This window comes from Nelumbo lutea, chromosome 3 (assembly GCF_056320005.1).
Source record: "Nelumbo lutea isolate HS-2025 chromosome 3, American lotus-T2T, whole genome shotgun sequence".
Classification (NCBI taxonomy): domain Eukaryota; kingdom Viridiplantae; phylum Streptophyta; class Magnoliopsida; order Proteales; family Nelumbonaceae; genus Nelumbo; species Nelumbo lutea.
In genome coordinates this window covers 58,718,668-58,743,907 of record NC_142686.1, presented here as the reverse complement: position 1 = coordinate 58,743,907, position 25,240 = coordinate 58,718,668, and the positions used below count along the sequence as shown (strand labels likewise).

General features: G+C 38.2%; 2 protein-coding genes across 2 annotated transcripts; one reads left to right on the top strand and one right to left on the bottom strand.

Moving 5' to 3' along the window:
- Positions 1 to 404: 404 nt before the first annotated feature.
- On the bottom strand, positions 405 to 14,389 carry LOC148865176 (Core-2/I-branching beta-1,6-N-acetylglucosaminyltransferase family protein). Its single transcript, XM_088980290.1, has 4 exons — positions 13,034 to 14,389; positions 12,835 to 12,910; positions 12,587 to 12,702; positions 405 to 1,031 (listed from the first exon to the last, which is right to left on the bottom strand). The coding sequence occupies exons 1-4, from the start codon at positions 13,608 to 13,610 to the stop codon at positions 490 to 492; spliced, it is 1,311 nt and encodes a 436-aa protein (XP_088836416.1). The 5' UTR covers positions 13,611 to 14,389; the 3' UTR covers positions 405 to 489.
- On the top strand, positions 13,974 to 17,482 carry LOC148865175 (hydroxyethylthiazole kinase family protein). The gene is made up of 2 exons (XM_088980291.1): positions 13,974 to 14,446; positions 16,931 to 17,482. Exons 1-2 carry the CDS (start codon positions 14,000 to 14,002, stop codon positions 17,321 to 17,323), a joined length of 840 nt encoding a protein of 279 aa, XP_088836417.1. The 5' UTR covers positions 13,974 to 13,999; the 3' UTR covers positions 17,324 to 17,482.
- The last annotated feature ends 7,758 nt before the right edge of the window (positions 17,483 to 25,240 follow it).

The following is a 25,240-nucleotide window of genomic DNA, read 5'->3' as shown; positions in this document are numbered from 1 at the left end:
AAACAGAACATGGGATTCTTGCTCAAGGGGAGCCAAAATCTCACTGACCAACTTTTCCCCTCTCAAAATCCGAAAAAAGAAAGTCCCCTTAGTACTAAATTTGTTGAGTTGCTGTGCAGAGAGTTCATTCACACAAATTTTGGGTTAACGTAAGTGGCTCATTTTCTAGTCCATTTGATAACAATGTCAGGTTTCAGAAGATGATCAATACATTTTAGTTAGATAAAGAATTGTCAGACGCTCAAGTGTGCATTAATTGGAACCAATGTTGACCTGCTAAAGCATGTGGATCATAATCTGACCACCCAACCCAACCAGCCAACTGTATGAATAGGAAAGACAAGAGAAGGAAAAACCCTATAATTATAAAGTAAAAATATTATAAACTGAGAAAAAAACGCTAATTTTCAGACATTTTGAAGTATTGGTTAATTCTTTATTAAAACAACTGCCTATTCAGTCAACCGAGTTTTGGTCCGAGGTGACATTCTAGGCAGTCTGACTATCCTCTTCGGTCAGGGTTTCAGAACATTGATTAACATGTAATGTACCATTTGAGAGCAATTCAACAATTCGTTTTTCAAGTCTTTTGGCCCCTGGACCAGGCCTGAGCACAGCTGTGTCTCCCCAAACTGTACATGGATCATTATTGGAGTCACTTATACACCAACCTCCAGGGATGATCTTACCAGCAGTACGGTTCAAGATCTCTTCATCGATGCGGTCAAGAACTGGATCATTTTGGAGGAATTGACTACCAAAGGCTGCTCCGCTGTGAATCATCTCATCAAAGTCATTAAGAGTAAGAATGCATGGCTCCTGTCTGGGGGGCTTATCCCATGACACATATTGCAGGTTGTGGTTGACTGTTGTCTTTTTGAACTCCTGAGAGTTACACAGTACGGTTTGGAAGTAGCTGGCATGTGATGAAGGCATATTTGAGAAGAACATGAGTAGAACCCTTGGTAGATTGTCTGAACCCAAGATACAGAACTCCACAAACTTGCGACTTAGAATAGCAGATGCTGAACCTGCAAAACTTTAAGGCATAAATCTCAAACTGGAGCTAAGGGAGAGTACTAAGTTTTAATTCATTCTAACACATCCCTCCTGCATGCCATGCAGGCAAGCAGCTTTTGGCTCACTGAACAATGCCAGAGAATAAAATTTAGTGGTCCATTTGGGAATTTCACAATACATATATTTTTTTCCTAGCTGTTGATTAAATCTATTAGGGTTGGGATAAAATTCATTCAACCAGGCCGAGTTTTTGGTTGGTCCAGATCTACCAGAGGGGTAGGTGAAATATGAATTTCATACTGCACTAAGATGCTACTTCTTTGTGGAAAATTAGCATTCACAAAGAAACAACAACAATGGATTCAATCTCCTTCGGACTACCCATGATTTTGGATGTGATGGCTATTCACTTTATGACAATTCACTCCATGACAATCTATGAATGTAGTAATGTGGTATAAAGTATAAAATGGTTTAAACCACGATTATCAATTTTCTGCACAGGGCACTATGTAATTGAACAATGGGAAACCCATTGATCCAAATAAGTATTGTTTTAAAAAATAAAAAATAAAGATTTAACGCAGAGAGTTCTGAAAAAGCTAGCATCTCAGAGTTTGCATGTAACAAGTTCTTAAAATGAAAAATATAATAAATAACTATATTATTATCAGTAATTGCATAATATCAGCCAATAAAAAATGACTTGGAGGCCACTTGACAACAACTGAAAGGACTGGACTGAACTGAACGGCCTATTGCTTTGTCTTTTAGTGATTAATTTAATAAGGAGGTTGTGAGCTCCTTAATGGCTGAAAATGAAGTTTGGTTATTTACCATACACTCCGATATTCTATTATTAACTATCTTGCCCACTGAAAGAGAAAGCAGCAAGATATTTGGTTCTGCCAATGTGTTTACCTTCAGAAGGAGGGGGTGGAGGGAAGAGAAAAGAAAATAGCAAATCTGATGTTAATCAAATGGACTCCTAAAGTATGAAGGTGCACTGTGAGTCTGTGATGAAGACTTGAGCTCCAAACAATCTATAATCCTCCAGGAAGACCCACAGTAGCTGATTGATAAAACTCAGATGAGCCAGTGGGATTTGGTATAAATGACGACAAAAGGAAGAAAGAATGCTCAAAGGGGAATATGATAGTTATAGACGTTCCGAATATCATGGGGAATAAAAAAAAAAAAGCTACCAGTACACATGGACTAATACCACACAAGCCAAGAAGACATTAAATACATCCAGTAAATCATACACTTGTAACCTTGCCACTGCTCAGCTCTTAATCAGGATTTAGGACTCCAACAATAAGTTGGAAACAGTGAATTGTAAGCTAAATCCATGCAATCCATCCAATTGCTATTAAGCATCAACTTTATTAAGCATCAACGTATACGAGAATTCAAGCATCAATTATCAATAACTGTTACTCAACCTCCATTTCAAATAAGCCCTACTACTGCAACAAACATTACCACCTGGCCTACATAAAATATAAAATTATGTCTCATCATCAAGAAATAACCACCTCCTGCCTTCTTTATTTCCAACTTTATAAGGCATACGAGATGTTGGTTTCCAGTAATAACTTGATATTTTGACAGACAGACTTCAGAAAAATTTTGAATGTTTATTAATGAATGAAAGGAACCACTTGAAACATGATAAACGCACCCCTTATGATAAAGAACAACTCTCCATATGAAACCCCTTGAACCAGAGCTTTGGCATGAGTTGATAGTCAGCATTCATGGTTTGGTGGCAAATGGCTGGGACACTATACTCGACCCTAGGGCATCACACTCTTCTTTTTGGGAAGCTATCCTTGGCACTTTACCCTCCATTCTATTTATAAGGTATAATGCTTGTTCTGATAATAAAGTCCTCTTCTGGGAAGATTTTTGGCTTGGGGAATCCCCCCTTAAGGATCATTTTCCTTCTCTTTACTCTACTCTGTCTTTACATAAGTTAACACCCATTTCTTTCATCCGTAGTGATGGGGTGTTGTGGGACTTGGGTCCAAGGAGAGGGCTTAGGGAAGTTGAAATGGGGGCCATTGATGAATTCTCTCTTCTGAGTAATCTTCGACCAATCTTGTCCAGAGAGCAGGATCTGGATGGCCTTCCCTTCTAGCTCCATCTCTTGTGCTTCTTTCTCCACTGCCCTTCTCAGCTCCTCTAGTCAGGCTTTGTCCTTTCCAAATAAAGAAGTGTGGTGTAATCCAGTGCCTCCTAAGATCAGGGATTTTTACTGGGAAGCAGCATAGGATTAACACTTGTGATGTGCTTCAGAAAAGAAGGCCACCTTGGTGCTTTTCTCCTCACATCTTTATCCTTTGCAATAAGTCAATAACTGTGGTGAGACAATAATACACTTACTAATCTCCTATTCATTTGTTTCTAGTATTTGGGCATAGTTTTCCTCTCTTTGGTTGTAGGCAGTCTCCTCTTTCTATGGCAGCTCTGTTTGATGCTAGCTTTCTTAGACAACCAAAGAAGAGAAGCAATCTTGTGGATAGTTTGGGAAGAAAAGAACAATCATATTTTTCAAGGTTCAATAAAATCTGAGGAACTAAAAGAAGACATTGCCTTCAAAGTAGCACACTAGGTAAAACAAGCAAATTGTTCAGGGTTTTTTTTCGATAAATCAAGTTGTTCAAGGATTTTTCCGTGCAAGATATAATTAGGGGATAGTATTTAGTAGCTAACTCTTCTTCTATCAAGGATGTGATTCAGGAAAGTTAGGTCCCTTCAGCAATTCAAAGAATTAAGCTTAACTTTGATGGGAACTCTTTTGGAAACCCAGGACTATCTGGTATTGTTGGAGTCTTTAGAGATGAAGAAGGAAGGGTTTTGGCTCTTTACTCAGGTCCAATAAGGGTGGGAGACTCTTTGAGAGCAGAAACCATGGCCCTCCTCTATGGGCTGAAATTGGCCAAACAGTTGGGACTTCAGCAAAGAGAAATAGAAGGTGATTCTAAGTTAGTGGTAGGGTGGATGCAAATTCAATCCACCTTCTCCATTCGATACCAAAACCCACTCTTTTGAGCATGTAGTCAACAAAATTCCATTGGACATGGTCATTGGCCTTTTCCATGTCCAATTTCACCATCACACCAGGCTGACCAGCTCTTAATCTAAAGTCAATGCATTCATTGGCTATCAAGGATCAATCAATTATTCCCTTCAATGAATACCCCTTGTGAAGGTGAGATGATTTGGTTAAGGACTTTTCTCAACTGATTTCCAATAGGTTAGCTATTATCTTATAAATGCTGCTGATTAGACTGATGCGTCAACTCAACTGCTCCTTGCAATTTGGGAATAAGAACTAAGAATGTCACATTTCTTAGAAACAGCCTCCCTGTATATGCAGGGTTAAGACTGCTTACATCTATCCCCCCCAGACCCCACATCAGTGGGCGCCTAGTGCACTGGACTAAAAATGTTGCATTGGCCGTCTCTGATAATGTTACATTAGAATGAAATTCAGTCAGTACTTATCTATCTTAAAGAATAAAATAAATTCAAAACACGCTTTTATCAGTTTCATCTGTCACCCTTCATTAAATCCCATATCTTCTTACCTCCTCCATTTTTCCTTCTTCTAATTACTATACTTACCCCACTCAGCTTCGCTCCCTCTATCAACCTACCTACTCTACCTCCAATAACAACAAATTCATTAGCATCCTCAAACCCTGAATCTATATCTAATCTTACCTTTCATAGGATGAGAGTCACCATCCCTATTTATGCTCCCAGTCTTATCTATGTGCTTCTCATAATTCTGCCTTTCTCTTCCATTGAAAAACTTCTTGCAAAATCATCCCAACCCAAAAAACAGGATTCAAACTTTTCTTTTCTTTTCTTTTTTTTTTTTTTTCGATTGCTAAAACAGATCCAAAAGTTTATCTACTTCAGCTTTTGTATGAAGTATGAACTACCTTCTTCAAATAAATTTTCCTATTTAATTTATAAATTCATTCTAAAGGAATTCTATCTTCCCCATCTTGCTCTTCAAAATCAACTTCTTGCTCCTTTTCTTTTTAATTTCTTGTTCCTCCTCTTCCCCAATCCCTCTCCCACTTTACTTTTTCTTCATCTTCAGTCTCACTTAAATTTTCTTCAATTGGACAAGTCTGGTAACTCTTTCTTTGAAAGAGAAAAGCTTTCCAGAACTCTGAACTTAATTTTTACCTAATAAAATAGCTCTTCTAACATCCTCTGCCACCAAAAGCTCATCTCCAACCACACAACTAGTAACAAATCACCCTATCAGGATCATGAGTTTCCAAAGAATTGGAATTGGTGGTAAAAGTTTTTATTGGCCTTAAATGTTATGACTCCTGTACATGTTTTTAAAATCGTGCAGTCCATGATTTGAATAGTACGATTCATAACAAAGCGGCCCCAAAACGATTCAATTGCATGTACTAATCATTTTTTAAATTAATTGTGTGATTTATGTTCAAATCATTGTATCAAATTGTAAATCGTGATTCAGAACCAATTTAAACAATTAGAACCAGAAACATAATTTGGCAAAAAGACAATTTAGTCCTTCACTTTTTAAAAGCTACACATTTACATCAAGGGGCACTATTGTCATTTTCTTTTTTATAACTTAAATAGCCTCTTTAATCAATTGAAAGAGTGAAAGAGGCTTACTAACGAAGGAAATTCTTGGGTGGGAGACTGGAAGAGTTGAAACCCTCCTGCATTGAAGCTCCAACCCTCCTCTCCTTATGCAGCTGCTGCTGCTGCTTCTTCTTCTTCTTTTGATGCAAAATTGATTCTATTTTTGCACGGTTTTTTTGCAATGAATACAGGGGCTCCACCCTGTTGCGTTTTCCTCTTTTTTTTTTTGCATCATTTTAGTCCTTTTTCTTTTGCATAGGCTCTGCCCTTTCATTTTCCCTTTTATTATGCAAAAAAAAACAGGGGCTTCAACCTCTTAACGTTTTCCTCTTTTTCTGATGCAAATTATGTTTTCATTATTTCATAAGGCTTTTCATTTTATCTATGTCTTTATTTTAATTTTTAAGTTGGTTGTTCTTCTTGTTAGGTGTCCTTTTTTTTATAAATGGTTGGAGGCAATGATAGAATAGGGCATCTTCGCATCTGAACACTGAAGAACTCTATATTCCTTGTTGATCAGTGAGGATTTCTTTGTTAGCTTCAGTCTTCAAGCCTTTATTTATGTTGGTTTAGTGGATATAGATTTGTAATTTATTATACTTGTCCACATAGAATCTCTTTGGTTGTTTATCTATTTATGTCAATCGAATGTGCTTATGAGTTGCTGATCGGGGGAAAACAGTGCTTATGAGTTATGTCCAATGATGCAATGGTATTAGTTACAAAAAAAATTATTAAATTTCAGAATTTAATTTCTTTAATTGCATTATTTCACTATTGTACTCTTGTATTGATGATTTGATGTGTGTATTTTGTTGAATTATCATGTTTTTGGATGTGTGTGAGACTCAAATTATTGAAACTTGATAAGATTCAAATTATCATCTTATTGTATTTGTTGAGTTTGGGCCGATTTTAAGTTATTGGGCCAGCTTTGTTTTATTTTTATTTAAGTTATTAAGTTAGGAAGTTATTGGGCCTTAGGCCCATTAGTTTATGTTATTTTAAGTTGTGACTGTTCGGCTACTTAAAGTAGCCACCCTAGTAAGGGTATTTTTGTAATATTTCATTCTTTTATTTTAAGTATATAAGTCAAAAGGGGTTGGCGGCCAAATCTGTTCAATTCTGGCGACATCCCACTCTCTTTTCTTCTTCTCTCTCTTTCTCTCTTGCTGAAGCCTTTCATTTTCTACTACTTTTCTTCACAAAGCATATATCAGAATTATTTATCAGCAATTTCTACTGTATTGATAATTTGTCTTAAATTATTGAAACTTGAAAGACGAAACATTAGGAATTAGAATATTAGATAACCTTTTAGTTCTTTTTTGTTGAGCCTTGGGGATGAAGAGTGAAGACAAGAACATGATGCCATGTAAAGCTCATATTTATATAATTATATGGTCATATCAAATAGCAATACAATTAAGGATATAGTTTTTTATTGCTTAAAATTGAAGTTGAACTTGATCATACCCATGGCATTTATCGAATTATGATTCATGAAAGTGGTGTAATTGTCAAACTCACTACCAGTCTACTACTACAGTACACTACCTGTTTATGTTATGTCTATAGGCTAAAAATTGGTAAAAAGTCATTGTTTCTCCTAACTTTTGAGGGAGTTAGCTATTTTTATAGTTTTTTGACAATTTTAGAAAAATCAGCAACAATCTTACGATTTACGTTAGATTATGACTTTCAAAACATTGCTTCTGTGTTTAGTTAAAACTCTGTTTGGGGGTAGGTGATAAGACACTATATAGATCAATTGTAGGACTCACCAAAATAATAAATAAATAAAGATCACTTGTAGGCTTGGAAGCATTTTTATCTGTTTACATTGATGAAATACTTTTTGATTGCTTATTTTAATTTTCAAGGCCTTCACATTGAAATCCCAGTCACACTTCCAGCCTTCAAAAACAATGTTCACAAAGTAAATTCGAAGAAAATGATGAAAAAATATATGCTTGCTAAAGTGTTAATACAGATAACAAATTTAAAAAGTTTGTATCCTTACTACCTAAGTTGTAGCGAAGGCATTGATTGCATCCCTACTTTGAACAAAGAGGGGGGAGAGAGAGAGAGAGAGAGAGAGAGAGAGAGAGAAAGAGTACATTATTTATAATATTAAATAAAAAGAATCTCCCGGCCATGATTCAGGTTCCCAAAGATTCTAGCTTTTGTTTCTGAAATGCCATCCACATAGTCCCCTCCCCCCCCCATCATTCAAATGCTTTTTGAAAACACAGCTGACTAAAATGAATGTTTCACAGCCTTATAAAGCAACATGTGTTAAACATTTATATGTAACTTACATTAAATGATTAATAACTGGTCAGTCACATAGGTCAACCGAAATATCAGACTTAACTATGCAATGTTAAATATTCTGTTATTTTTTAGTTTAACCCCTATAGATGGGATTTTGGAAAGGATTAATAAGCAACAATCATTCCAATTGAGCTCTCCAAGCAAATACCATTACTCTTCTAAAATATAACTGTCATGTGATGGTTTCTATTTCTTAGTTATGCATCACAAATGTCTCTTCCATTCCAAACTCCTTTCAACTCTCCTGCTTTTTTGTGGTACTCTTTTCTTTCAAAATGAAATGGATAGAAAGGTAATGTTCTCCTCTCCAACTAACAAATGGAAAAAAAAAAACCCTAGATTAGCTACAAACTAGTCACATATCTCGGTTCGCAATATTGACGATATTTGGTGACATATCCCCAAACTACCCCCATTTGCTAGGTGGCGATACGAAATCTTCCAAGAATCTTTTTTTTTTCAAATACCCCTGGTATTTTTCTGATATGTCAGCGATATTTCAGATTTCATTGATAGACTAAGGCAGCCCAGCTCATAAGGCTCCCATCAATGCAATTTCATTGATAAACTATATATTTATTTAACATTTAAAATTTTAGAACATTATTATAAAATTTTCAATATTTCATTAAAATTATCATTTTTTAAAACTATCTTTCCAAAAGACCCGACAAGGAATTGGTGAATGGATAGTTGACTTACTACTTTGTTGAAGGCATTTTTTTAATCCAAATAACATTAATAATTTAATAACCCAAATAAATGGGTTGGCTAGTCTGCTAGCCAAATCATCAAAACTATAAAAAAGTATCCTGTATGGGAATTCCCTCTCTTTAAGTGGAAGGGGCAAGTGTCCTTCACCTAGGAGGAGGTACCCACTCCCTATTTAAGCTCCTTAAGGGGAAGCTAGAGGCACTGACGGGCAAACTCTTTAGGGAAAATTATCTCGAGAGATTCTTAAGAAAAGCAAAGATAAAGAGAGTAGAAAAGAGAAGTGCTCATGGGAAGGCAAGGAAGGAAAAGAAGTCTCAATAATACAGGTAGGAAAAGGAAAGTCCGCTTCGTGAATACTTATTATATATGTCTTCTGCTATATATCATTCTCTCTCTCTCTTTTATTTACACTTTTGAGAAAGGAAATAGAGGGAAATAAACCATCTACAACCAGGTGCCTCTACTTGTTTGATTATGGTCCCTCTTTCAAGACAAAGTTAGGGATTAAACCATCTATAGTCTAATTCTCAAGGGCTGATTATGGTTTCCTTCAAATGAAAATGAAGAACAAAGGGATAAAAATTGTCTACAATCGAATATTCAGTTTGATTGATTACGGCATGGTTTGTAAAACCGACCCGGAGACCGAACCAGTAAGGGGTTCGGTTACTGGGTCAAACGGTCCAACCGTTCGAACCAAACACTCGGCCCGTTCTGACAAAAAAAATAAAAAATTTTAAAAAAATAAAAAACGGTTTGAACGGTTAACTGCCCAGTTCAACGCTTTGCTGACCAAAATCAACGATTTTTGAAGAAAATCCGGTTTTCGGGGAAAACGGAACCAGTCCCGGTTTTTCCGGTCCGACAGTCTGGTCCAGTCCAGTTTTGAAAACCATGGATTACGGTTCCCATTTTGTATGCAAAAATCCAAGGATTGAGGCTGCCTACAGTTAGAACTTCACCTGATTGACTACAACTTATTGTGAATAAAGGAGTGAGAAGGAAATTTTCTTTGTATCAAAAGGAAAAGAGAGAAATGTATTGTTGTGTAGTTTTCTCAATTGTATTTTCTTTTTCTTTCTTCTCATTCTTGTACACTTGATGTAAAAGAAACAAAAATGAAAAGTTCTTTTTTAAGTACCCTATTGTTCTTTTCTTTTGTTCTATGCATTCATTTCTCCAAGTAAGAATCAAAAGGTGTTCCCTACTTTCTTGTGGAGATGTAATTAAAGGGAATAATCCGTATGATTCCCTGAATGGGCCTTACCCAAAATAATAAAAACTCAATCACTTGATTGAGTGAATTATGTTGCATGAGAATTTATTAAAATTTTCACATCAACATACTTTGATATGATTCACTTACCAAGTCACTATAATTTTCAAAAGAAAAAAAATTGCATATGACTACAAAGGAGCATTTTCAATCTAATCAAAACATATAGTAACAATAAAGACAAAAGTTAAAATGGCAAATAATAACATATATAAAGAAGAGAAGATGGCCAAAGACCAAAAGGGAGACAGAGAAATGTACCTATTACAATCTCTTAAATTTTCCTATTTGATTTATATAGTTCTTTGCTATGGTTTTGAGCCTTACATGTGCAATTATATTATGATCTCTTGAAGGTTTATTAACTAACTCCATGTTTCTATAAAACTTTTTTGACTTTTTAGATTTTCCAAATATCTTAGCAAAATATCTCCAACTCTACATGGCAAATTGTTTATCGATATTGAATTACAAACCACAATTCTCACCTAACACTTCAAAACAGCAGCTTTTATCAATGAACTGTCCCTTTTTACTCTAATCAGACTCATTAACGATCTGCCTTTCCTCACTCTATCACCAGATTAAAGTTGCAGTCCAGATCACCACCCTAATCCTACTTATTGAAATGCAAAAAAAATAGAGGGGGGAAAGACTAACCCTTGATCTCTTCCATGTCCCATCAAGAATATAACATAATGTTATTCATCCAAACAACCAACAGTGTATCATTTACGAACCACTTCTTCTTGAAAGGAATATTTTTGCACCATGTTCTGAAGGAATCTATGGATAGCCCATGTAGATCTGACAATTATCTATCCAGTCATCACATGTTTCTTTCCCTCCTTGGATTTTCTGGCATCCCTGTTTGGCAATCTTCTACTGCCCAATTTAGCAACCAGTGAGCTCGTGAATCCTTTCTTCCTTGTATAGGAGTATAAGATAGCAAGACCACTATTTTAAATATCCATAGGTATCTTGGCATAGACAACCAATAAACATTACCCCCAGTTCTAATTCTTATTAATTCACCAATCATTAGTACCTCTACTCTAGCTATTATCAACATTACACCAAAAAACCCCCTCAAGCAGAGACCTTTATAGGAGTCACAAGAAAAGAGCCCAGAAGGTAAGGGGGAACAAACCCAGCAGTCAGAGGAGGAAGGATGAAGAAAAACCACCCTCAAGGAGTGAAAGGAGTTCCAAAACTGAGGGCATCTCAAAATCTATGGATAGACCATTGTAGATCTGACAATTATCTATCCAATCATCACATGTTTCTTTCCCTCCTTGGATTTTCTGGCATCCCAGTTTGGCAATCTTCTAGTGCCCAATTTAGCAACCCTTGAGCTCATGAATCTTTTCTTCCTTGTATAGGAGTATAAGATAGCAAGACTACTATTTCAAATATCCATAGGTATCTTGGCATAGACATAACCAATAACCATTATCCCCAGTTCTAATACTTCATCACTCACTAATCATTAGTACCTCTACTCTAGCTATTATCAACATTACATCGAAAAAACCCCTCAAGCAGAGACCTTTATAGGAATCACAAGAAAAGAGCCCAGAAGGTAAGGGGGAACAAATCCAGCAGTCAGAGGAAGGATGAAGAAAAACCACCCTCAAGAAGTGAAAGGAGTTCCAAAACTGAGGGCATCTCAAAATCGCTAAGGCCCCTCCGAAGACCCACATCCCATGTTGTAACTGTTAACTTTTAGTTCAGTAGAAAACTGAGGAATTTCCACAAATTACATAACTAGATATGATACTACCATCATTGAGGACTCAAACCACCAATATGCTGCATAGAATCTAGTATCTGTTTTCATGCTACTATCAAGTACAGAAACTAGAAGTATAAGCCATCTAATGCTTAACCTTTTTCATTTAAGTGACTAACAACTGCCAAAAGCATCGCCAATGAATTTTAGCCGAATCAGAAATCTAGTCACAATGGTGGACTCTTTGGCTAAACAAGGGACTGTTAGGCAACAAATGTTTAGGGCAAAACTTCAAATCTATTTCTTGGTGGAGATTTTTCCACCTTGCTGTAATACCTGAGTTTGAATTTAATAAAATTTCTCTTTATTGATAAAAAAAATGGTAAACTCAATTGTATTAAGTACATATATGTTTTATACGGATTTAAAATGGGGTAAAAAAAAAAAGAAATCTAGTCACTCTAGTTGGTGGGAATTCGGAAAGCAGAATTACTGAAGGAATGTATGCATACTGTAATAATTGAAATACTTGAACTATTTCATCGTGATAAATTCACAGCTACTTCTTCTTGACGTGAGCACTAAAATTTTAGCCTTGGAAAACTTCTTGATACTTCATGATTTTAGGTGAACAAGTCTGACACTTTAACAGTGGGTATGGCTTTAAATAGAACAGATTGACGAAACAGGATTCATGTAGCCGACCCCATATAGTTGGGATAAGGCATGGAGGATGATGATGAACACTGGTTGTAACAATAAGTATGAATTTGACATCTAAAAACCTTGTACATGGAACACAAATAATCACCTTTATCATTCCAATGCACTAAAAAGAATACACAAATACTAACCTGTGAACAATCTATAAGCTTGCGGCAACTCCCGCTTCTGTGTAACGTAAAATATGTTGCTCTTAGCGGAAAGATAAAGACCAGGATCAACAATAATGGGTTTCATTCTCCGAGATCTGTAACATCAAGCATATTTAAAATCTTCATGTTAGGACAAAGAAGCTCATCCATCTACATTCCTGTAAATCTCAATAAAAAAAATTCAATAACAAAATTTGAATTAACAAATAGAGCATCAACTCTCTTACTCTCTCCACCCAATACGACTGGTATGATTTACAAAATTTAGATCTTTTGGCAAGAACGACAATATGTGGAGTAGATCTGCAAAACCCATAAAAAACCCAGATCAGATTAGCGGTTGAAACGCAGAAAAATTAAAAGAAAATTCTTAAAGAATCAAATAAAGGGAATGGGAACTCTTTCGGGGATACTAGACACACAGACCATCTTGGGTGACGAGAGGGTAGTCTGCAGCAGAGAGGTTAATGAACCAATCCCAACTGGAAGAGAAGCGGAGCAGAATGGCAGCACCATGGAGAGTAGAGGAAATGGCGGAGGACCCACGGGAGTAAGCAAAATCGGCTTTGCCAACGACGTTGACATTCTGAACGGCACGGAAGATGGGGACGGATTGTACAGAGAGAGCGAGCTGGTGACGTTGGGACTGGTTAGCGGTGAGATCGAGGTGGAGCAGGTATTGGTTTCTTGGGTGATAAATGGCGAAGAGGAGCCGAAGTATGCGCTCGGAGTCGCCATTGGAGCCCGTGATGAAGTAGGCAATTGAAGGGGGTGTTGGGGTGAGCGAATTGGGCTGTTGTTGTTGAAGATGATGCGAGGATAAGGCGAATGGAGAAGACCCAGATGAAGAAGAAGAAGAAGAAGAAGCGGGGTTGGTAGACGAAGAAAAGGAGAGGATAAAGAGTAGAGAAAACAGAGAGGTGGCTAAGAGGCAGTAGAGATTTCGGGCCTCTTTGCTGGTGGTGGCGCCGGTGGCGGTGATGGGTAATGTTGCGCTTAGCATTTTTCTTCTTCGAGGTTGTTCCTCTACATTTGAGGCTGCTGTTGCTCTCTCCCACTCAGGATGGAGCTAATGGTAGTTAAGATCACCCCCACCTGATTCGGTTCTCTTTATCCTCTGAACACCCCCACCTCACCACCGCCCGGTTGACTCCCAAAAAAAATTAGCTATACCCATCGGTGTAGCTTTGGCTAAAACTGTGAGATCACTGCCATCGATTGGCCCCACCTTAACGTCACTTCATCAACTCAGTGTGGGGCCTCAGGGGTCGTGATTCACGGTTTTAGCACAAAAGCTACGACAATGGGAGTAGCTGGTTTTTCTCTGTTTGCATTATTTATGAAGGAAGAAGAACGGGAGAGTGCTGACTTCTGAGTAAGAATTAGAGCAGCATGGGAGAGAGAGCAAGCGAATGGGAAGCACGAGAGTGGGGCGCAACGGCATGGAGAATATTAACGGCTGTGAGAGAACGGTCTCCGCTGATCCAGTGCATCACCAACTACGTATCGATGGACCTAATGGCCAACACGTTGTTGGCCGCCGGTGCATCACCGGCCATGCTCCACTGCCTGCAAGAGATCCCAGACTTCACCCCTCACGCCCAAGCGCTCTGCATCAACGTCGGTACTCTCTCTCCCGACTGGATACCGTCCATGAAGACCGCCGCTGAGTTGGCGACTCGGTTGGGTAAACCATGGGTTCTCGACCCGGTTGCCGCTTCGGCTTCCGAGTTCCGATTGAGGGCGTGCCTCGACCTCGTTCAGCTCAAGCCTGTTGTTCTTAGAGGAAATGCCTCTGAGATTCTCGCGCTTTCAAATGCTTCTTTGGGGCCCAGTAAGGTATTACGCTTGAAACAATTTAAATGAGGGATTATGTAATACATTGATACTTATTACATCTCTCTTGCTGCTCTTTCTTAAATTACGTCTTTCGTTTTTCCCTTAAAATTATTCTGTTAATTGTTTATTGATTTATTTTTGCTGGGTGGTTGATGCTTAAACCAAGTGAAAGTAGTTGTAGATATTGAACCCTTCATGGGTTTTGGGATCTTTTGGCAATTCAAGAATTAATTTAGGTTCGTCTGGTATTTTGGTTAAGCTCATCAGTTCTTTTTCCTTTTTGTTGGTTCAGAAAAAGCTCTTGTTACAGTCACAGAAAATGGATAAATTATCAACTTTTTTTTGAGAAAAGGATAACTTTTCATTAAAAACAGAGGATTTGCATGAGGAGATGTGCAAAACACAAGCTGGAACATACCCAAAACCCAAAAAATGAAATCACCAAGGATTAAACTATCAACTTATTCCCACTTCTTAAAATCAAGTTAAAGCTGACCAGTTGTATGCTACTGCTCCGACCATTTAAATTGGCACCACCCAACGTACACTTCATAGAAAAACATGAGTTGGTGCTTAAAACAAGTGAAAGTAGTGGTTGGCAATTCAAGTTTAGGTTCCTTTGGAATTTTGGTAAAGCTCATCAGTTTTTTCCCCTCCAGTAAATGCTCTTGTTAGAGTCATAGAAAATGGATAAATTATCAACTTATTCCAAAAAAGAACAAAAAAAAAAAAACTGTCTATTATGGTATATACTCAGTTGTAGGTTTTTTCTTGCTCTAATGAAAAGAAATTCCAACAAAGTGTAATTGTCAAGAAACAGATATAATCTTGGTTTTATGAGGATGAGGAATTCTTGAAAATGGAGCATCTGCATTTTCTTTGGTTATCATAGATGATAGAACCTATGCAATGCAGATATCAAACCTGTGGACATGGGATATAGGTATTCTCTAAGCTCGGTCTGCCAATTGTTACAATCCTGTGGACATTTTGTACATTGGACTTAAACAAACAATTAATTTCCAACCTCTTTTTACTGGAAAAGTATGGCTAAGATATGCTATCCACGAGCTGTTCCCACATCTCTTCCCACGAGACTTTACAGCTGCGTGTTGGGAATATCTCCCTTATCATTCATGGGGAGATGTTCTCAATACATAGTAGTGGTGGTCTGTGGATAGGAATGTGGGAACAACTTGTGGGTAGCAGATCCCAAGTGGAAAAATATGGCTCAGATATGCTATCCACGAGCTGTTCCCACATCTCTACCCACGAGACTTTACAGCTGCGTGTTGGGAATATCTCCCTTATCATTCATGGGGCGATGTTCACAATACATAGTAGTGGTGGACTGTGGGTAGGAATGTGGGAACAACTTGTGGGTAGCAGATCCCAAGTGGAAAAATGTAAAAGAATATTCTTGGATAGTTATTGATGGATGTGCAGAGCATTTGGTGCTACCTGGTTCCTCTGTCATTTCATAGTGGAGTCCAGATCTCTGGCATCTAGAGAGATCTCATTCAAGTGGATTCAAAGTTTGCAAAATATCTCAAGGACAATTTTATGGGTGGTGGGGAGGAAAACATCTTGAGTAGTAGCTGTGTTGGTATTCCATGGTGCTGAATTTCATTGTTTTTCCTCCTGCTTGGCATTGTTGTATCTTATGGTTTTCAGCTGGTCTGAGGAACTGTTTATAATATTGTGTCTGGCTTATCTTGTACTCATGCATTCTTGTATTGTATCTTAATGAAACCTCTATCTATCTTTCATCTGTAAAAGAATAAGAAAAAAGAAAGAACAAGAAAAAATGAATAAAGTCTTCCAGGAGGAAAGACAACAAAAAAAAAAAGCCTTACAAAGCCAAACTAAAAGCAAGCTACAGAAATAGTGCATAAGCTGAAATGTTGCAAGACTGTTTGGGGAAGATGATCCTCAATACAACTCATTCTTCTCGAATTATCCATTGGCAAATCAGACACATATTGCATGCTGTTACCTTGTTGTGGCACTTCCTACAGGACCTACACAAGTAGTTTGTGTATATTGAAGGGTTCAGGTATCATCCTATGATACATCCATGTCTTGCTGAGTAAACTTCATGTCTTTTCTGTTTTCCGTGCATAAGACAGACAAAAGTTTGGAATTCTTGCTTCAATTCAAGTTTCTGAATTTTAATATTCAGGACATATTGATAACCTTTTAAGTGGGTAGGAGTATGCCGATAAACTTGTTCCATTTATACTTGTCCATGTGTCCAGTTTACTTGTCTTTATCATTTGATGATCATCTTTCTGAACCAATTGTCTTGAGTTTTAGATGTCAGATAAATGCTGAATACATGACTGTGGCTTTTCTCAACCTGACAACCTCTGCTTGGAGTAGTAATCTTTAGCTTGAATGGCACTCCTGATTAAATTTGGTGCATAGTTACTGTATCCTACATATGCTACAATTTGCTTAATCTCCTCTTGACACTTTCTCTAGGGGGTTGATAGTTCCCACAGATCGGTGGATGCAGTGGAAGCAGCAAAATCCTTGGCTCGAGGAAGTGGTTCTGTAGTCGCTGTTTCTGGAGCTGTTGACATAATTACAGATGGGCAACGGGTGGTTGGTGTGAAAAATGGTGTGGCCATGTTGCAAAAGATCACAGCTTCAGGGTGTGCGGTCACAGCCCTCATTGCTGCCTTTGTTGCAGTTGACCCTTTGCATGCTTTAGAAGCCACAGCTTCAGCACTTTCCATATTTGGTCTTGCTGCTGAGATGGGGATGGACATGGCTAGAGGTCCTGCTTCACTGCGAATTCACTTGATAGACTCACTACATGGGCTTGATCAGGCTGCTGTATTCTCCAGGGTTAGCATCACTAACATGTCATAGGGGGACTTACAGTTAACTGGAAGGCATGTTATTCCTAAACATCCATAGGATTGAGGCTTTCTTTTGTTTTTTGGTGCCATGATGTATGTGAATGTTACTAATAAAGTAAGGTTAAAAAATTTACTGGCGTCAGGATCAATTCATTAGTTTTTCCAGCAACTTCCTGCCAAAATGTGCTAATCGATAACTAATAACTACTCTGCACAGGTTTCTCTTATTGGTATTTTACCTTAACTCTCGCACTTCTGCTGCTTTCCTAGTTAAAGAAAACTCCATCATCTTAGAAGAATTGCAAGCAAACATTCAAGAACATAGACAGCACGTCAGAGTCCTGTGAGCTAGTAATCGTTTTTGTCATGAACATTGGGATTTAAATGTACATGTTTTTGATCAGTGGATTTAAAATAGACAAGTAAACAAATTCCAGGATGAGATGGGTATTGGAGGTTGTTGAAGTTTCTGGCTGGTTTAGAGTTTTTTGTGTTTCTTCTGGTGAGAAGAATCTTGAAGGATGGTTTTGGGGTTTAAGTTTCTTTCTTGTGTTGGGGGATCTTTAGATCTGGAATTTTGATTTGTGGGGGATCTTTATTGTATTCATGGAAAGGTTTGGGGAGTGGGTGATGTTTGTTTTGAAAATTGTCCGTAGTGGTTGAGTTCTCTCTGTTGTTAGGCAGTTATTAGTCCATTTTTCCTCTGGTGCCTACTTAGTACCTTCCTTTTTTTTCTTTTAATAAAATCCCATTTTTATTTTATCTTAAAAAAAAAGACGTTTTTGATTGGTGGATTTATAAATGTACATGTGCTAATAAGCATGGAAAACAAACCATGACTTAGCTAAAATGTGAACTCTTAGGTTTCAGAAATGGGTTGATTTCTTGTTAGCTCTTTTTGACCTGGATTAATATCCTAAAAGATGGATAAGTCTATACTTATGGTGGGTTTTGATCCCTAATCTCTGTAGTGCATAGCACCTTATTATCTGTTAAAGCATATCCATTCCCTTTAGCAGATTAACATGCTCCTAGGCCCTGATTTTGAAGAGTAGGAGCCCGTTTGGATGGTATTCTAGAATCCAGATTCTAGACAAAATCTGATTCTATTCAACCTGGTTGCTATTTGGGTAGCATTCTAAAACTTCACTCCAACATCAAAGGCAAAAACAGGGTTGCCTATTTAAAAAATTAGTAAAACCATAGGTATTTAAGTAAAATAAAAATGAATGCTATTTTCATGATCATTATCTTTTGAACTGCTACTCATCAAATGTTACAACTTTTTGTTTTTAATGATATTATAGTTTACCTGTCTCAAAAAAAAAAATCTCTAATTGGCATTAGTTTGCCTTGATTCTTACATTACTGTTGGTTACCTAGCAAAAAGAATTTTGCTAGTTGTGAATGAGTAGTTACTTAATTGTTTGTTTCATGAACGTTTAGATTAATTGGGATGTAGTTGTAAGCATGTAAAATGAATCATGTTTTAGCTAAAACATAATGTCAATGTGAGTTGATTTCCTGTTGCTTTCGTTTGACCTTTAATTCATTAATGTCCTTAAAAAAGGATGGCTTAATTTAGGCCCACTCATATGGGCTTTGACCCATAAGCTATATGGTGGCCTACTATCTATTAAACACTTGGTCCCTTATGCAAATTAGCGTGCTTCCAGCCCATTCAGTGTTTTTCCAGCTATCTGGGATCTTGGGAGGATGGACTGGATATGGACCTAACCGTTGGAATTTGGTTGAATGAAGTGGCCACATTCATCTCAAACCTGACATTCTCACATTTGTCAACCCAAGTTATAATCATTGCACCAACAATGACCCCTTGTTAATATTTCTTTAATAGCCTCAAAAAAAAGAATTCAGGTTTAGAGTCACTGACTTTGACAATATGAATGGTATCTTGCTGAGATCAAAGCAGACAAAATCAGATGCTACTGACTTGCTGCTGTCTGGATGGCATTTTAAGGTGAAAGAGGGGCAAAACCCAAAACCTCTTATCTATCCCATGAATTACTCTGCTAGGTTTTCATAGTTTATACATGTTCTTTTTTCCTCATCCTCCTCTCTTACTGCTGAACCCCTTTATCTCTAACAAAGTATACATGATATTTATATTAAAAATTACAATGTGTATGGTGTGGATGAGTGATTCTATCCCTGCATTAACTTGCAGGTTGCAGTTAATGCAAGTTTATTTTGTGAATCATAATTTAATATTAAATTGTTTCAATTAGTTGTCTTTGTTTAATTCTGCCCCTAGATATGCCGGAGCCAGACAATTTATATATAACTTCCCTATTTTCTTAATGAAATCTTATATCTTTTCAGTTATCAATTACAGAAGTACTAAAAAATAAATTTGGCCTTCTTGTGACTTTAGACCCTAAAAAAACTCTTGATATCTTTTTCCTGCAATAATGTTTAATATCATCAAGCTATCTTATGTTTCATTCTTTTTACAGGTTTTATAAGCTAAGGATATTGTGATCCTCTCTCTAGTTGCAAGGCCAGGTAACTGAGGAACGTTGTATCAGGTTGTAAGCCAGCAATTAAAATAAAAAATGCCAAGTGAAATTGTGAAGTAGGATTTATGTAGCCTAACCGAAACCCCAGAGGCTAAGACGGGCAGTTGATACAAAGGTGAACTCTGTTATACTTGAATAAACCATTACCTCTAATACTCGTTTTGGGATGCCAACAATAAAAAAGGTCCTTTTGCACTTTTGCAACCCAAAAGAAAAAAGAAGGATTAGATGAGCTACAGAGCTCTACTTTAATTACCCCTTCTTCAAAGAAACAATATTATTGAGGGGATGATAAAAGGAGAAAGATCTCTTAATTTGATTGAAAATAGCTTTGAGGCAGCTCATAGAAGCTAAGTGCAGGACTGGGCACTGTAGTTGGTAATCTATTCTTCTTCGAGCTCCTGTGGTACGAGCTTTTGGTACCAGTGAAGGCAGGAGGATTCTTCTCTGCAAGGTCAAACGGTGTGTGCTGATCAAGCCCCAAGTCAAGTTTTCCCAGCTTGTTTCAACTGGTCTGAGATAAGAAGACCTGAAGTTCTTGTTGGACACCTCCACCTCAAGGGTTTACCAAACTGAATTTTGATGGCAGCAGCATGGGTAATCCAGGGCCTTCCGGAATAGGGGGAGTGATAAGAGATGAATAAGGGAACTTGTTAGCTATGTATTCCGGTCCAATTGGTGTAGTTGGGAATCTATTCTTCTTCGAGCTCCTGTGGTACGAGCTTTTGGTACCAGTGAAGGCAGGAGGATTCTCTGCAAGGTCAAACGGTATGTGCTGATCAAGCCCTAAGTCAAGTTTTCCCAGCTTGTTTCAACTGGTCTGAGATAAGAAGACCTCAAGTTCTTGTTGACACCTCCACCTCAAGGGTTTACCAAACTGAATTTTGAAGGCAGCAGCATGGTAATCCAGGGCCTTCCGGAATAGGGGGAGTGATAAGAGATGAAAAGGGAACTTGTTAGCTATGTATTTCGGTCCAATTGGTGTAGTTGGGAATCTATTCTTCTTTGAGCTCCTGTGGTACAAGCTTTTGGTACCAGTGAAGGCAGGAGGATTCTTCTCTGCAAGGTCAAACAGTGTGTGCTGATCAAGCCCCAAGTCAAGTTTTCCCAGCTTGTTTCAACTGGTCTGAGATAAGAAGACCTCAAGGGTTTACCAAACTGAATTTTGATGGCAGTAGCATGGGTAATACAGGGCCTTCCGGAATAGGGGGAGTGATAAGAGATGAAAAAGGGAACTTGTTAGCTATGTATTCCGGTCCAATTGGGGTGGGCAATTCTTTAAGGGCCGAGATTCTAGGAGCTCTTGAAGGGATCCAAAGGGCTAAGGACATGCATATTAAAAAACTGATCATAGAAGGTGATTCTGAAATTGTGGTGAATTGGTTAAAAGATGATAGCTCTAAGCTTTGGATTTACAACAATGAAAAGAGGAAGTTTAATTGGCTGACTAAGGACATCAAAGTTCATTGCACATGGATAAAAAGAAATGCAAAGTCCTTGGCAGATGGACTAGCTAGACAAGGGGTGAACAAAACTCTCTCTTTTGGGCTGTGTTGTAACTTTTTCATGGTTTGGGTGTACATTGGTATAGTAGGGAGTTAAGATCTTTTAGCTCCTTTTCTATGTAACTTCCTAAGTTCTCAATTATTAATAAAATTTACTGTTATTGGTAAAAAAAACTGGTCTGAGTTAAGAAAGCAACCATCTCTGAGTTCCATATAAGGATATGGAATCTGAAACTCTTCTCAAATTTCCTTGGTTAACTTAAATCCTTTTATGCAGCTCGAGTGGGAAGTGTGGACTAGAAGCCTTTCTGTTGGGACTTGGAAGCGAATAGTAGAAATGTATTCTGATCAGTATTCAACCCCATATCTTTGGGATAAGGCATGGATGATGATGACGATGATCAGTGATCAAGATAGAATTGGCCCACTTGATGTATGGAACTGTTTGAGATTATATGCAAACCATAAAATGAACAAACAAGAGAGGAAGAGAAGAGAGAGTTGGCGGCAATGAGTGTTAGAGAGTAAGAGGTTCGAACATAACCTTTCTCTAACACTCTAAACATCTTATTAATAAGTTAATCTTTGACAAATTACAGAGAGACCCTTGAGTGAGCAGGAAAATACAAAAAACAGAATATTACAGAGTATGGGCCCAGAATAAGGCCCACAACAGAGAGAAACATAACATAACATGAAATGACAGTCTATGGGGCCATTCGGCCCATCTTCTCTACACTCCCCCTCATGCTGAGCATAGATGTTAATCATGCCCAGCTTGCCAGTGTCATGTTGAAGCCTTGCCTTGGAAATGCCCTTGGTGAGAAAATCTGTCAGTTGTCCTTCAGAAGTAATGAATGGAAGACACACTTCACCGGAGGAGACTCTTTCACGAATAAAGTGTCTATCAACCTCAATATGTTTGGTTCTATCATGTTGTACCGGGTTGTGAGCAATGTTGATGGCAGCCTGATTATCACAGTACAACATCATGGGTTTGTCATGATCTACCCCAAGTTCTTCCATTAAGGACCTTAGCCACAATAATTCCGAGACTCCATGTGCCATGGCTCTATATTCTGCTTCTGCGGAGGATCGAGCCATAACTGTTTGTTTCTTACTCCTCCAAGAGACAACATTACCAGCCACCAGACTGCAATACGCTGAAGTAGATCTTCTATCATCAATATTTCCAGCCCAATCAGCATCAGTATAGGCTTCAAGTTTCAGATGACCATGTTTGGCAAATAGAATTCCTTTTCCTGGAGATCTTTTCAGATAGCACAAAATCCGTTCTGCTGCTGCCATATGGGTATCTCTAGGAGCATGCATGAACTGGCTAATGCAACTGACAGCATACGCGATATCTGGCCTAGTCATGCACAGGTACAAAAGCTTCCCAAGAAGTCTCTGAAAGACCCCTTTGTCTTCCAACAAAGTTCCATCCGAAGCTGAAAGTTTGTGACTCATATCAATAGGAGTTGCAGCTGGTCTTGCACCCAATTTTCCAGTTTCAGACAACAAATCAATGACATATTTCCTCTGGGAAATAAAAATCCCATCCCTGGATCTGGCAACTTCTATGCCAAGGAAATATCTCAACTCCCCCAGATCCTTAATCTCAAATTCTGTACGGAGGAATGACTTAAGGCCCAGAATGCCAGAGGCATCATCACCAGTCACTATAATATCATCAACATACACAATGAGATACACTGCTAGAGACCCACTTTTCTTCACAAAAAGAGTATGATCTGACTGTGTCTGAACATAGCCGAATTTAACAAGTGCAGCTCTAAATCTCTCAAACCAGGTTCTAGGAGATTGTTTGAGGCCATAAAGAGATTTCTTCAGTTTACATACCTTTCCTTGCATATCTTTCCCATACATTCCTAGAGGAAGACACATGTAGACCTCCTCATGTAAGTCACCATTCAGAAATGCATTCTTTACATCTAACTGATAGAGAGGCCAATCAAAGTGAGCTGCCATAGATAAAAGAACCCTCACAGATGTCATCTTAGCAACAGGGGCAAAAGTCTCCAGATAGTCAATCCCATATGTCTGTGTGTAGCCCTTTGCAACAAGTCTGGCCTTGTACCTCTCAATAGTCCCATCTGCCCTGTATTTAATGGTAAAAACTCACTTGCATCCAACTGGATCCTTCCCTTCAGGCAAATCCACCACCTCCCAAATACCATTTTCATGTAGAGCATCCATTTCAGTCTGCATGGCATCTCTCCATTCTGGAATCCCAAGAGCTTCTGATACAGACCTAGGAATGGGGTTAGAAGCAACTGAAGAGAGGTAGGCACAATATGAAGGGGAAAGTATGTCATAAGAAAGGTGTTTGGAAATGCAGTGTGCAGTACACTTCCGCTTTCCTTTCCTAACAGCAATGGGGACATCAAGATCTGGGAAGGGGGATTCCAAGGGAGCTGAAGCAATACCTGTTATCTCATCTATGATTGGGAGGGTATGAGCCTCATCTGTTGTAAGGGAAATCACTTGTTCATTCCTGGATCTCTGCCTTTGATACACTTTGGGATTATGGGTAGGACGAGGAGGTAAAGAAATAGGAACACTAGAACAAGAGGAATGAAGTGGCTGATCCTCTTTTGATTCATTTTGTGAGGATACAGATTTGTCAAGAGACTGAATTGGGACAGGAAGGGGAAGAGCAAAAACTTGTGACAGACTCTCCCCCTATTGACAATGTCCTTCCTGAAAGGAACCATAAAAAGGAGAAAGTTCATCAAAGGTAACATCCATAGAGACATGTCTGGTGCCAGTCTTTGGATCAAAACAACAATAACCCTTTTGTGTGGGGGAATAACCGAGGAAGATGCATTTGTGGGTTTTTTGTTCAAACTTGTGTCTCTACACACTTGGAATGTGAACATAACAGGTACAACCAAACACACGAAGAGGAATTGGGAAGAGATCCTTATCTGGATGAAGAAGACTGAAGGGGGATTTAAACCCTAAAACCCTGGATGGCATACGGTTTATGAGATAGGTAGCAGTAAGTACAGCATCACCCCAAAATCTTGTGGGAACATGTGAGGCAAATAAAAGGCTCCTTGCAACTTCAACAATATGTCTATTTTTTCTCTCAGCAACTCCATTTTGTTCAGGGGTTCTAACACAGGAGCTTTGGTGAATAACCCCCATGTTAGAGAGATACAAGGATAAGCTCTTCTCAAAATACTCTTTTGCATTGTCAGATCTGAAAACCTTAATTCTGGTACCAAATTGAGTCAAAACAATCTCATGAAATTGCCTCACAAGTCTCGGGACTTCGTCTCGGGATTTCATTAAGTATATCCAAGTGAATCTAGAAAAGTCATCAATGAACAGGATAAAGTATTTGTAGCCCCCCATAGAGGATAAGTGGTAAGGCCCCCACACATCAGAGTGTACAATATGAAAAAGAAAAGAGGATCTTTTATTGCTCACAGGGTAATTTTTTCTACAATGCTTTGACAACTGACATAACTCACAATTGAGACTGGACACACTGACTCCCTTAAACAGTTTGGGAAGAAAATGACTTAAAGCAGAAAAAAGTAAATGACCCAACCGACAATGACTCAACATAATTTGACTGACTGATTCTGAAGAAGTAGAACCAAAAGCAGCATTCTTGGGATGATCAAAGCATTGGCCAGGGGTGTCGAGCAAGTATATTCCATTCGCTTCATGGCCACTCCCAATCACCTTCCGAGACTTCAGGTCCTGAAACACACAGTGAGAAGGGAAAAATGTTACACAACAATTCAATGACTTGGTCAAGCTACTTACAGATAACAAGTTGGTATTTAACTTAGGTACATGAAGAGTGGAAGATAAAAGTAAAGAATCTGTAGGCTTGACAGTTCC